General features: G+C 36.1%; 1 protein-coding gene across 2 annotated transcripts in view; it reads left to right on the top strand.

The window, feature by feature from the left end:
* The window catches only part of DDX46 (DEAD-box helicase 46), a 70,891-nt gene that overhangs the window by 14,006 nt on the left and 44,065 nt on the right, over nucleotides 1–12,820 (top strand). For both annotated transcript variants that reach the window (XM_006927606.5, XM_003980775.5), the window contains exons 5-13: nucleotides 160–325; nucleotides 1,955–2,106; nucleotides 2,897–3,010; nucleotides 3,568–3,733; nucleotides 5,095–5,215; nucleotides 5,798–5,973; nucleotides 6,917–7,038; nucleotides 9,572–9,650; nucleotides 11,432–11,514. In XM_006927606.5, the coding sequence (XP_006927668.1) occupies nucleotides 160–325; nucleotides 1,955–2,106; nucleotides 2,897–3,010; nucleotides 3,568–3,733; nucleotides 5,095–5,215; nucleotides 5,798–5,973; nucleotides 6,917–7,038; nucleotides 9,572–9,650; nucleotides 11,432–11,514 (1,179 nt within the window). The remainder of the gene's footprint in view (nucleotides 1–159; nucleotides 326–1,954; nucleotides 2,107–2,896; nucleotides 3,011–3,567; nucleotides 3,734–5,094; nucleotides 5,216–5,797; nucleotides 5,974–6,916; nucleotides 7,039–9,571; nucleotides 9,651–11,431; nucleotides 11,515–12,820) is intronic.

The raw sequence follows: 12,820 nt of genomic DNA on the forward strand, positions 1-12,820 counted from the left end.
ATGTTTAAAAGATGTGTGATCTAAATCTTTTCTAAACTAAGGAGTTTGTAAATACTTTTTTATACTTTGAAAAAGTTATTTGGAATATTGCTGAAATAAAGTTGTTAATCTTTGTTTCCTTCTCTCGCTGTCTCTCTTGTCCCCCCCCCCCCCCCCAAGAACTTTGATCAGAATAAGCTGGAAGAAGAAATGAGGAAGCGAAAAGAACGAGTTGAAAAATGGCGAGAGGAGCAACGTAAAAAGGCCATGGAAAACATAGGGGAACTGAAAAAGGAAATTGAAGAGATGAAACAAGGGAAAAAATGGAGTTTAGAAGATGATGATGGTATATTCATTTGGTACACTAATAGTCTATATAACAATTCATGTAGAATATTCTAGAAATATGAATAATACTTCATAGTGGAAATTTTTAGGCATTTTTTCTCTTGTGGAAAAACGTACGATTTTAACCTTTTTTTAAATGTGCAATTCCATGGCATTAAGTACATTCATGGTGTTGTGTATCATCCATCATCACCAGCCATTTCCAGAATGTTTTCATCATCCCAAACAGAAACTCTGTGCCCACAAAGATTAATTCCCCATCCTGCCCTACCCTCAACCTACTTATCCCCCAAAATATCTATTCTATGAATTTGCCTTTTGTAAGTACCTCACATAAATGTAGTCATACGGTCTCCGCCCTTTTGTGTCTGGCTTATTTGACTCAACATAATGTCCTCAAGGTTCTTCCATGTTGTAGCATGTGTCAAAATTTCATTCCTTTTTTATGGCTGAATGATATTCCATTGTATGTGTATACTGCGTTTTGTTTACCTATTGGTCTATTGGATATGTAGGTTGTTTACACCTTTTGACTGTTGTGAATAAAGCTGCTGCAAGTATTGGTATGCAAATATACATTTGAATCCCTGCTTTTAGTTTTTTAGTTAATATACCTAGGAGTGGAATTGCTGGGTTCATATTGAGATATTAAATCTCTCTAATAATATTTATGTTAAAATGTAAAGTGTAGGATAGTGTTCAGTAAGGATCACTGATTTTACCTCATTTTTGTTGTTTTTTTATTTAAAAAAATTTTTTTAATGTTTATTTTTGAGAGAGAGAGAGAGAGAGACAGAGTGTGAGTGGGGGACGGTCAGAGAGAGAGGGGAGACAGAGTCCGAAGCAGGCTCCAATCTCAGCGGTCAGCACAGAGCCTGACACAGGGCTCGAACTCAAACCCTGAGCCGAAGTCAGACGCTTAACTTACTGAGCCACCCAGGCGCCCCTCACTGGTTTTACTTGAGAGTGGAGAGTTGAGTTCTTATGGGCACAGTCAGTAAATAGCTCTTTAATTTTTTTTATTACAAATAAGAATATTAGTAATGAAGGTAAGTTAAAGGCATGTTTTCAGGTCCCTCCTGATTTTTCATAACTTACAAGGGAACTATTTCCCTGGCGTATATGATTTTTACTTTTAGATTTTAGTGAAGTAGAAGAGTGTGAAATTTTATAGGGAAATGGAGTTTTGCTCTATTTTTCCGTGAAAATTCTGGTGAATTTTTCATCTTCTATTAAAGTTTCACAGAGTGGTTTAAATAGATGAAGAGAATGTATTTTTAAGGGGTGATGATATCTTTGATATGTGAAAAAAAAGATTATCTTGAATTGAAAATGTGCGATTTTTTTTTGTGATTTTAAAAAAAAGGTAATTGAAAGAAATGTACTATTTAACAGAAAGTTTTTAGTCCTGTCTCTTTTCAATGTATCATGTGATTTATATCATTATGTAAAATTGATGCATGCTTGCTAAGTGTAATAACTTGTTAAGTTTGAGTATTTGAACTGCTTTGTGCCTGGGTTGGTTGGAAAGGAGGGTGTGAGGGAAGAGGTCACGGTGAGAGGCATTCTGATTATGAAGTATTTCCTTTTGAAACATATGTACAAAAGAGTGATTCTGCTCTTTTAGATGATGAAGATGATCCTGCAGAAGCTGAAAAGGAAGGAAATGAAATGGAGGGTGAGGAGTTAGATCCGTTAGATGCTTACATGGAAGAAGTGAAAGAGGAAGTAAAAAAGTTTAATATGCGAAGTGTGAAGGGTGGTGGAGGGAATGAAAAGGTATACCATTTTCTCTTATTTTTTAAAGATTTTTCCAGTATTCCTAATTGGATAACGAATTCTTGTCACATTGACCTACCACTGACTTGCCTGAGTTTATAAATTTGATTCCTCCCCTCTTTCAGAAATGCTAGTGCTTTTTCTCAGTCCCACAGATACTAGGGAATTTTAGCTGTAAGCGTTCTTTCAAAAAGTTGCTCTTACTGCCACCATCTGTATTTAGTGTCTTTCCTTACTGCTGACCTCTCATTAGGTCCTCTCCAGACTTCATTGGCACTTTCAGCTTTCATGTCTCTGATCCCCTTTACCAGTGTATTTTTCTTCTTTTTAATAGCATTTGTTGTCTTCTGGCAAATTATCTGATTTAGTTTTTACTGTGTTTATTGTTTCTCTCTTGTAAAATGAGAGCTGTCTAATGGTAGTGACCTTTACCTGTTTTAATGATTTATCCTAAGCTCTTTCAACAGTGTCTGGCTTGTCCAATGAGTAAAAAGTACCATTTAGAAGTATTTTTAAGTGAATTATATTACATTTTTATATGTTCTATAACATTATATATTACATAAAATGATATAAAATTACATTATACAGTATTATATAAAATATATAGTAAACTTTATATTGTATAATCCAGTTAATGTTACATTTTAAAATTTAAACAAATTCATTAGGAGAAAGCAGACTCCTTTTGTCATTTGAATTATAAATTGTGACAGTTATCATTGTGCTTCATTTGCATACAATTTCTTCTCAATTTTATAACATACTTTATATTCCTTTTTTATTTTAGAAGTCTGGGCCAACAGTCACAAAAGTTGTCACTGTAGTGACAACCAAAAAAGCAGTGGTAGATTCTGATAAGAAGAAAGGTGAGCTAATGGAAAATGACCAGGATGCCATGGAGGTAATTCTTTGTTAATTTTGACTTTGTTCATTATACTATCCTAGAAGTGTTTATTTGGTGGAGATGTGCTCTTTAGTTCTAGAAACTACTGTTAGGAGGAGTTCTTGCTTTTCTCAACAGTGCTGTTGCTGAATATCCAGTCTGTAGAACATTTTGACATCTTTGACTTTTTTCTGCATGCCCACTTGTTGATTTCCCCTTTGCCCCTCATCACTGACCTCAGACATATAAGGCAAGAGAAGAGATAAAGTGACAGAATGAATTAAATTTCTTCTATTAACACGCATTGTAAAGATTTGTGTAGAGAGAACTATATCAAAACTTCTTTAAAGCCTTATTAGAATTGTTTTGTTATTTTAGCTTTATATTGTCATTATAACTTTCTGTAAGGGCAAAGAAAAAAGAAAGTAAGTTGAAAAATTCAGAATGTGAAAAAGTAAAAGCCAAGGAATATTTTCTAGGAGAGGAGGATTTTAAAAGCTAGGAATAGTGTTTTCCGTAAGGAGAAAATAATAAAGGATTTAGCTTTTTCCTTATTATTATTTTTTTAATTATAGTATTCTTCAGAGGAGGAAGAAGTTGATCTTCAGACGGCCCTTACAGGCTACCAGACAAAACAGAGAAAGCTTCTAGAACCAGTGGATCATGGAAAAATTGAATATGAACCGTTCAGAAAAAACTTTTATGTTGAAGTTCCAGAATTAGCAAAAATGTCTCAAGAGGGTAAAATTCTTTTATTCATTTATTGGTTATTGAACAGAGGAGGATATGCTTCGCTTTGCCTAGGAGGAATGTGGGTAGGTTGTAAGTTGGTGCATGAGTAGGAGGAGTTGTCATGGCTTACCTGGAGAAGTGAGAGAAGAAACAAGAAGGCAAGAAGTCATTCTAGTGAGTATGAACTTCATCTGCAAAGATTCAGAGCAGTGAGGAATCAGTGTAGTTTTGGAAGTATTTTTAAAAATGAGCAAAAATTAGTTTGGGTCATGTAGTTGAGATTTTTTGGGTTGAGAATAGTCTTCATGTGAAGTTAGCAAATAAAGTATTATTAGCCTTTCCCTTTCTGGGATTTGAGGGTTAGGAACCAGTGTGAATCTGTGTAATTATTGGTAGAATAAGGATAATCTAGGCAACTCTTACTTGGAGAACAAGTGTTTGTATTACCTGTCAATCATTGTTCTTTTATTGATGTTTCAGTGTAAGACATAATAAAAGACAGATTATAGAAATGGGATATTTCTTTTAATCCCCTATTAGGTCACAGCAGTAATTGTATTAAGTGTCCTATAGATTTTGTGTGGAATTATCTTTAGTAGTACAAAAAAAAGATTTTTTTGAAAACTTTTCTCCTTTACTTTTTCAACCTTTTTTTCAATTTTGAGAGACAGAGTGTGAGCAGGGGAAGGGCAGAGAGAGAGGGAGACACAGAATCTGAAGCAGGCTCCAGCTTCTGAGCTGTCAGCACAGAGCTCAATGCAGGGTTCGAACCCATGAACAGTGAGATCATGAGATCATGACCTGTGCTGAAGTCAGATGCTTAACCGACTGAGCTACCCAGGTGCCCTTCTTTTCTTTTTTTATGTTACTTATTTTTGAGAGAGAGACAGAGCTTGAGTAGGGGAGGGGCAGAGGGAGAGGGCATTCACAGAATCTGAAGCAGGCTCTAGGCTCTGATCTGTCAACACAAAACCTAATGTGGGGCTTGAACTCACAAGCCGTGAGACCATGACCTGAGGTGAAGTTGGACACTTAACTGACTGAGCCACCCAGGTGCCCCTGAAGATTTTTTTTTTAGGTTTCTTTATTTATTTTGAGAGAGAGAGTATGCAGGAGGGGCAGAGAGAGAGAGGGAGAGAGAATTCCAAGCAGGCTCTGGACCGTCAGTACACAGAGCCCAGTGCGGGGCTCGAACTCATGAACTGTGAGATCATGACCTGACGTGAAATCAAGAGTTGGATGCTTACCTGACTGAGCCACCCAGGTGCCCCAAGAATTGAAGATTCTTAGTTTTGCCATGCTTGATTGAAAAGTAGAAGGCATTAATGAAACAATATTTAATAGATTTTAATCTGGATTTTGTTTTGTAGAGGTAAATGTTTTTCGGTTGGAAATGGAAGGCATTACTGTCAAGGGAAAAGGTTGCCCCAAACCAATTAAATCTTGGGTCCAGTGTGGAATTTCTATGAAGATCCTAAATTCTCTCAAAAAGTGAGTAGTTAGTGATTCTCTACATTTTTCAGTGTCTTCCTATTCAGAATGGCTCTTTTACCCAATTAATTCCATTGGTTACATTTTTACTGTAATAGAAAAATTTACTGTTTTTTTCTTAAACAGCTGAGTGTTTTCAGATATAATTTACATATCATAAGCCTTACTCTTTGTACAGTTCAATGATTTTTAGTATATTTATGGAGTTAGGCAGTCATCACCATAATTTAATTTTAGAACATATTCATTATCCCAAAAAGAGACCTGTATCCCTTAGTAGTCATTCTTCTCCCTTCTTTGTCCTAGGCATCCACCAATTTACTGTGTCTACAGATTTGTCTCTTCTGGACGTTTCCTATAAGTGGGATCGTACTAACATAGTCTTTTGTGATTCACTTCTTTCACTTAACATAATATTTTCAATGCTCATTCATGATGTAGAATGCCTCAGTCCTTCATTCCCTTTTGGCAAATAATATTCGTTGTACAGCTGTTCTGCGTTTTGGAAAACCTTGCTATGGGACTTGGAGAGACCCAGAGATGCCAGTTCTTACCTTGTCTTTCTTTGGTTTGCTTTTTAAGGCATGGCTATGAAAAACCCACGCCAATCCAGACCCAGGCGATTCCTGCTATAATGTCTGGACGAGATTTGATTGGTATTGCCAAGACAGGAAGCGGAAAGACCATTGCTTTTCTGTTGCCCATGTTTAGACACATCATGGATCAGAGGTCATTAGAAGAAGGAGAGGGGCCAATAGGTACAATTCCTTTCATTAAACTATTTATTCAGGTAACAGCTTTGTTGTCAGTTAATCAGAAAGACCTGATATTTTATAATGTTCTGTTATAACAATAAAGATGTCTTTATGTACATTTCCTTTATAAATTTGGCACTTTGGGGCTGATTTCCCCTTACCAGCAGGTGGAGTGAGAATCTTCAGAGCTCTGGAGTGACACCTCAGAAGTACAAAAACAGCCTCTCCTGGCACAGCTCAATTTTTAAACTCTGACTCGGCAGGTAGACTCCTCGTGCATCTATCTGTTTATTTATATTGAGGTTTGTGCTTAGTGAGTGTCAGTGGATCTATAAACTCAACATAGAAGATTGTAAGGAAATATATTTTCCATTTTTGGTTTTTCGCCTTAAAAGGCTATATATATAGTGCCAGCATCTCCTTCAGGATTAGGTCTTCAGGTTCATTTGTTGATTCATTTGGCAGAGATCTGTTTCGCAAGTGTGAGTAGGGTTTTGAAAATTTGCTCAGCTCCTCTCTTGGAAACGGGGCACAATATATTCCTACTTTTTCTGTGCCCTTCACACCAAGGTTGTTTCCGGAAGCCTCGGTATGGCTCTGCAGCACAGTGAGTCGCTTGATTATCTTTGCTCTGTGATTTGCAGTTGAGAATGATTTGCGTTCTTTTCACCCCAGTATTTTCCTGATGTTTGAGTGAGACATTTAACTCTCATTTATCTTTCTGTAGCATGTTCTTAAAATCTACTTAAAATTAGCAATCGCCACAATCTCTACTATTACAAACCTTTTGAAAGAGGGTTTCAAAGGTGCATAAAACAAATGAAAACAAAAACAAAAAATTATACTAAGAAATCTGAACATTATTTCAGAGGTTAAATATAACACGTTACAGGATAGCCTTTCAAGAATTTTGGTGGTTAGGCTTTTGACATATTTATCTTTTCAGCTGTCATCATGACTCCAACTCGAGAACTGGCTTTACAAATTACTAAAGAATGTAAGAAGTTTTCAAAGACCCTGGGACTTAGAGTGGTCTGTGTTTATGGAGGAACAGGAATCAGTGAGCAGGTAACTATAAAAGGAGCATTCAGTTTTTCCATTCTTTTTTTTCTTTCAGTGTTCCCATTCTTAAATTATTTAATGATCTAAAAGTGATTTGTTTTAGTGATTTGTATAATGATTGCTTTTAAAATCTTAGCCACTGGGGCACCTGGGTGGCTCAGTCGGTTAAGCATCCGACTTTGGCTCAGGTCATGATCTTGCAGTCCATGAGTTCGAGCCCTGCTTGGGCTCTGTGCTGACAGCTCAGAGCCTGGAGCCTGTTTAAGATTCTGTGTCTCCCTCTGTCTCTGACCCTCCCCCGTTCATGCTCTGTCTCTCTCTGTCTCAAAAATAAATAAACATTTAAAAAATTTTTTTAAATCTTAAAAAAGATGAGGTTTAAAAATAATAGTGAGGATGAATTATGTTAATCTTATATTTTAAGATTTTCAGTCATTTTTATACCTTGGCTTTCCTGATACTCCTCTTTGTCTTTCTCTGCTCAAGGAAGGCAGATATTTTTTCCATTTTATAGATAAAGAAATGGCGAGAAAGGTTAAGTAAGTTGATCAAAGTGTTTAGGCTAATAAGACTTAATTTGTCCCAGAACCAGGTCATCTGATTTCCCAACTGGCTCTAATTCATGTGACATCTTTAAAAGGTGGTGATGACTGTTTTGCATTAATACCTGTCTCACTGGTATCTTTAAATGTTTTTGGCAAGAGTTATTTATTTATTAAAAAAAATTTTTTTTTAATGTTTATATATTTTTGAGAGAGAGAGAGACATAGCATGAGCAGGGGAGGGACAGAGAGAGAGGGAGACACCGAATACAAAGCAGGCTCCAGGCTCTGAGCTGTCAGCACAGAGCCTGATGCAGTACTCAAACTCACAAACCTTGAGATTATGACTTGAGCAGAAGTTAGATGCTTCAACCGACTGAGCCACCCAGGCGCCCTGCAGCAAGAGTTATTTAAACATAATTTCATTTACTCTCTTTACTTTGACATTTTTCCAAATGTCTTCTTAAAAATGATGGTTATTAGATAATTTTGCTTTAACTAGAAGAAGGAAAAAAACCAGGTTGTGTGATCAAATAAGTTTTGGAAAGGTCATGTTGTACAATGTTAAAGTCGACTTTTTTTCTTAAAAGACTTCTTAGGCTTTGATAACGAATATGTCTTCTGATACTAGAAAAATGTAATAAATTAAGTGGCATTATCTCAATTTATTTAACCACATTCCTTTTTAAGGAATATTTGCTGTTGTTAAATGCTTTATGTTTTCTCAGCTTATCTTGGCCTCAGTTGTTCTGATGACAGTTTATTGTAAGAAATAACATTTACAAAAAATAACTTTACACATGCATGTATGTTATATTTATATAGAAGTGAAATGAAAGTTTACTGATCTCTAACACATTCTGGTTTTTCCATTCTATTTCATTTTAAAAATACTGATTGTTGAGGCACCTGGGTAGCCCAGTCGGTTAAGTGTCTGACTCTTGGTTTCTGCTCAGGTCATGATCTCAGGGTTCATGGGTTTGAGCCCCACATCGTGCTCTGCTGACCGCACAGGGATTTCTCTCTCTGCCCCTCCCCCTGCCCACACTTTTTCTTTCTCAAAATAAATAAATCTTTAAAAAATAAAAAATAGGGGCACCTGGGTGACTCACTTGGTGAAGCACCAGACTTCGGCTTAGGTCAAGATTTCTCAGTTCGTGAGTTCGAGCCCTGTATTGGTGAGCTCGAGCCCCCTTTGGGCTCCGCACTGTCAGCTTAGGGGGATTCTGTCTCTCCCTCTCTCTTTCCCTTTCTCTCTGCTTCTCGTAGGATTCTCTCTCTCTCTCTCTCCCTCTTTGCCCCTCACTCACTCCCTCTCTCAAAAAACAAAAGAAACAACAAAAAAAATCAAATCAAGTTAAAAAAAAACATAACAAGTGAACAGGTAAATAAAATTAGAAAATGAGAATACTGGTTGTGGATACTCATGATTCTCTAATGGAAACAATTCTCGACTTGAAAAACATTGGTGTATATAATTGCTTTAATTACTGCTTTCTAATGCTCCTTTCTTTTAAGGGATCATGTGAAATTAAAATTGGTAAAATTCTCTGGTTTTCATTGAGTTCAAAGTTACAATACCATGTCGTCATGTTGCTGCTTCCTTTTCCTTTGTCGTGCTCCAGCATTCCAAAGAATTAAGCAGGAAGCTTTGGAGTCTTCTAATCAGACTTCACTGTGTTACCTTATGGAGCTGTATGGTGACCCTGGACATTATTTTCAAATCTGTTTATTTTTTTTCAACGTTTATTTTTGGGACAGGGAGAGACAGAGCACGAATGGGGGAGGGTCAGAGAGAGGGAGACACAGAATCAGAAGCAGGCTCCAGGCTCCGAGCCATCAGCCCAGAGCCTGACGCGGGGCTTGAACTCACAGACCGCGAGATCGTGACCTGGCTGAAGTCGGACGCTTAACCGACTGCGCCACCCAGGCGCCCCTCAAATCTGTTTAAATAAGTATTAGTGATAAATAGACTAAAATTTCATCTTTTTTATTAGATTGCTGAGCTGAAAAGAGGTGCTGAAATTATTGTTTGCACACCTGGTCGAATGATTGACATGTTAGCAGCTAACAGTGGTAAGTCAGGGATATTTTTTGTTGTTCTCATTTCTCGTTTTTGAATTCTATACATTTTTGTTAAATCAAAGCAGATAAAAGAAACCACCATTTTTTTTTATGTTTCTTCTTAAAGCTGTAATATCTTAAAATTTACATTGCAACCAGCTAACTGTTGCAAGCATTCATAATATTACTGCAATTTTACTTCCAATTTTATTTGGAAACTAACTCCATATGATGTTTTTGGTTCTTAACATGGATTCTTAATCAAATTTTGGTCTAGCTTTGCTTTTAATGGGGTTGGGGGGGCTATCTTTTTTTAATTTTTATTATTCTAAACTTCAGACTTTTTCCTCCACAGAAGCTAATGTTTTATTACAATACTGGATAAATTAAGGTATTGCAGCTTCAAGAAATTTTATCTTTTGTAAATATTGCATGTTTTTTAGCTCTTATGTTGTGCTTTGTTAAATTATTCCCTATCAAAACTGTTACTAAACTGTTGACATTATTTAACTTCTGTGGAGAAAGGCCCTTCGAGATTTATAGAACTGGGCTTCCGAGACTTAAGCCATCCAAGGTAGGTAATTTAATGCTGTTCCCAACCTTGCAAGACTAATGGGGGCTGCAGATGTTAGTATGGAGTACTTAAATATTGGAGAGCATTTACTTTGGCTCATTTCTTATTTTTTGAAGAAAATGCTTTCAAAGGTTTCCATTGCAGTGTTCAATATATACATAATAAAGTATTAAAAACTGTGAGTAATGCATGTTTCTTGTAGCATTCGGCTTGAATTTCTGTATATACTTAATTCTAATTCTATATGATGTTGACGAAGTGACAACGAAATTGTTTGATAAATCATTGTGCTTATACAGCCTACAAAAAGTTTTGGGTTGAATGCTGATGAAATAATCCCTTGTTTTTTCTCAATGCTGCATTGATTAAGTCTCCTGAAATTCATCTTGATTAATTTTACCTTTTTCCCTTATCTGTCCTTTTGGTTTATATTTAATAACTATTTTATACATGTTTTTGCCAGGTGATTGATTCATCACTTGATAGAAAGGCTTGTGTTAATCCTTTAGAAAAACTTTCCTGTGTATGTTTTTAGTTTTCCACTGCCTAAGAAACCACTTGCATCTGTTTAAACCATTGGGAGCATTTAATAACATTGAACTTATGATATCTTTGTGTAGAAAAATGTATGTATGCAATACATTTGGTATTTGAAGTTTTTGTTTAATAATTCAGTTACTTAATGATGTTGAATAGCTTCTCATTAATATTTTGATATGCCCAGTAGAAGCTTCTAACTATATGAAAGTAGTTTATAAAGTAATATTAAAAGGAGGTTTTCTGCGTCTAAAATAGTTAGCACTGGAACTTGCTTTCCACACATACGCTGTAATCTCTAATATGTTTTTTTCTAGGTGATGCTGTCAGATAATGGCTGATGTGGCTCGATGCTTCATCTCAGTCTTAGTTTTATGATGTGTTTTGGAGAGGGCTGTTTTCTGAATTTTACAGGTCCTTCAGGCCCTATGATGGTATGCAAGAGACGAGTTTGACAAAATAAAGGGCCTCATATACCCATTGTCAGAAAGTATTTGCCATTAGATTAAGATCTTGTAGACCAAAATTTCTGTTCACTCTTTAAAGATACCTAACTTACCCCTCTGGTTAAGTCAGGCATTTTAGTTCCCTTTACAGTTTTTTAAAGTTCTTGGTAGTCATAAAATGAATTGTGACTGATTTTTAGTTTTCGTTTTGTCTTTATTTTTTTTCCTCATCTTAGGTCGGGTCACAAATCTTCGAAGAGTAACATATGTTGTTTTAGACGAAGCAGACAGAATGTTTGACATGGGTTTTGAACCACAGGTAATCATTACATGTCTTAGTGTTTTATACTAGAAAATCTTGTACCTGCCATGAGAATAACATGTTAATATGGTGTCTGAACTTCTCACACGTTTTTGTTGTGTTGTAATATAGTAGGTTGGGGACATAGGGAATTCAAATAGATAATTATGCTCTGAATTCCTCATAAAACTGGTTCAGGAGGTATTTCTAAAACCATTGTTGGTTAAATTAGAATTGGAATGCTGATAATAGAAGCTTAAGCTTCTCTATTTTATAGTTTTTATTGTATTTTGAAATAAATTCTTTTAATTCATGCTTTTAATTGCCTCAACGATCAATATAGCACATTTTGTTTACATTCTGCAAATGTAAAAACTAAGGGCCAGAGCATTTGTCTACCTTAGATTTTAATATTCCTCATGCACACTGTTTGCTCAGATAGAAAATTTCAGTGTTATAAACTTAGAGGGACACATGTTAAGGAACTTTAAGGTCTTAGGAATTTTTGCTAATGAGATAAGGAATGTGAGTTATCAATGTGCTATGGATGCCAAAAAAATTATTTTTGATCATAAACTGCATTAATAGAAATGGGGTATTAGCTTTCTCAATAGGTGGAGCATGTGACTCTTGATCTCTGGTCTGTGGGCTTGAGCTCCACGTTGGATGTAGAGATTGCTTAAGAAATTCTTTAAAGACACCTGGGTGGCTCAGTTGGTGAGCGTCTAACTCTTGATTTCTGCTCAGATCATGATCCCGGGTCATGGGATAAGGCCCCATGTTGGGCTCTCTCTGAGCATGGAGCCTGCTTAAGATTCTCTCTCTCCCCCTCTGCTCCTCTCTCCCACTTGCACTCTCTCTCTCTGAAATTTTTTTAAAATTAAAAAAAGGGAATACAGTTAAGGTGGCCTTTGGTTTTTTTCAGTTTATTCATGTGTTCTCCAGAAATGTATTACCTGTCATATACTTGTATGTGTTGTGTTTAGATTTAGGGATCACAATCTAAATGGGATATACAAGAGCACATAACAGTAAACAGGATTATGGTGACACCCGAACCATGTGAGAAATAGTTAAATGAATAAGTGACATTTAGCTTGGAGTAGAGGATTTGATAGCATCCTTTAACCGTTTGAAAAAAGTCTGTCACATGAAAGAATCATTGAGGAGTAGACCTGGGACCCAGTTGGGAAGCTATAGGGAGCTGAATCTAAGCATATGTGAGAAAGAACTGGATAAACATTATTTGGAGATGAAACAATTTACATTGTGGGAGGAGGGCAGATACTGAATATGTTTTTCGTCTATGTGTTCGGTTAGAGGT

Source organism: Felis catus, chromosome A1, assembly GCF_018350175.1.
Source record: "Felis catus isolate Fca126 chromosome A1, F.catus_Fca126_mat1.0, whole genome shotgun sequence".
Taxonomy (NCBI): domain Eukaryota; kingdom Metazoa; phylum Chordata; class Mammalia; order Carnivora; family Felidae; genus Felis; species Felis catus.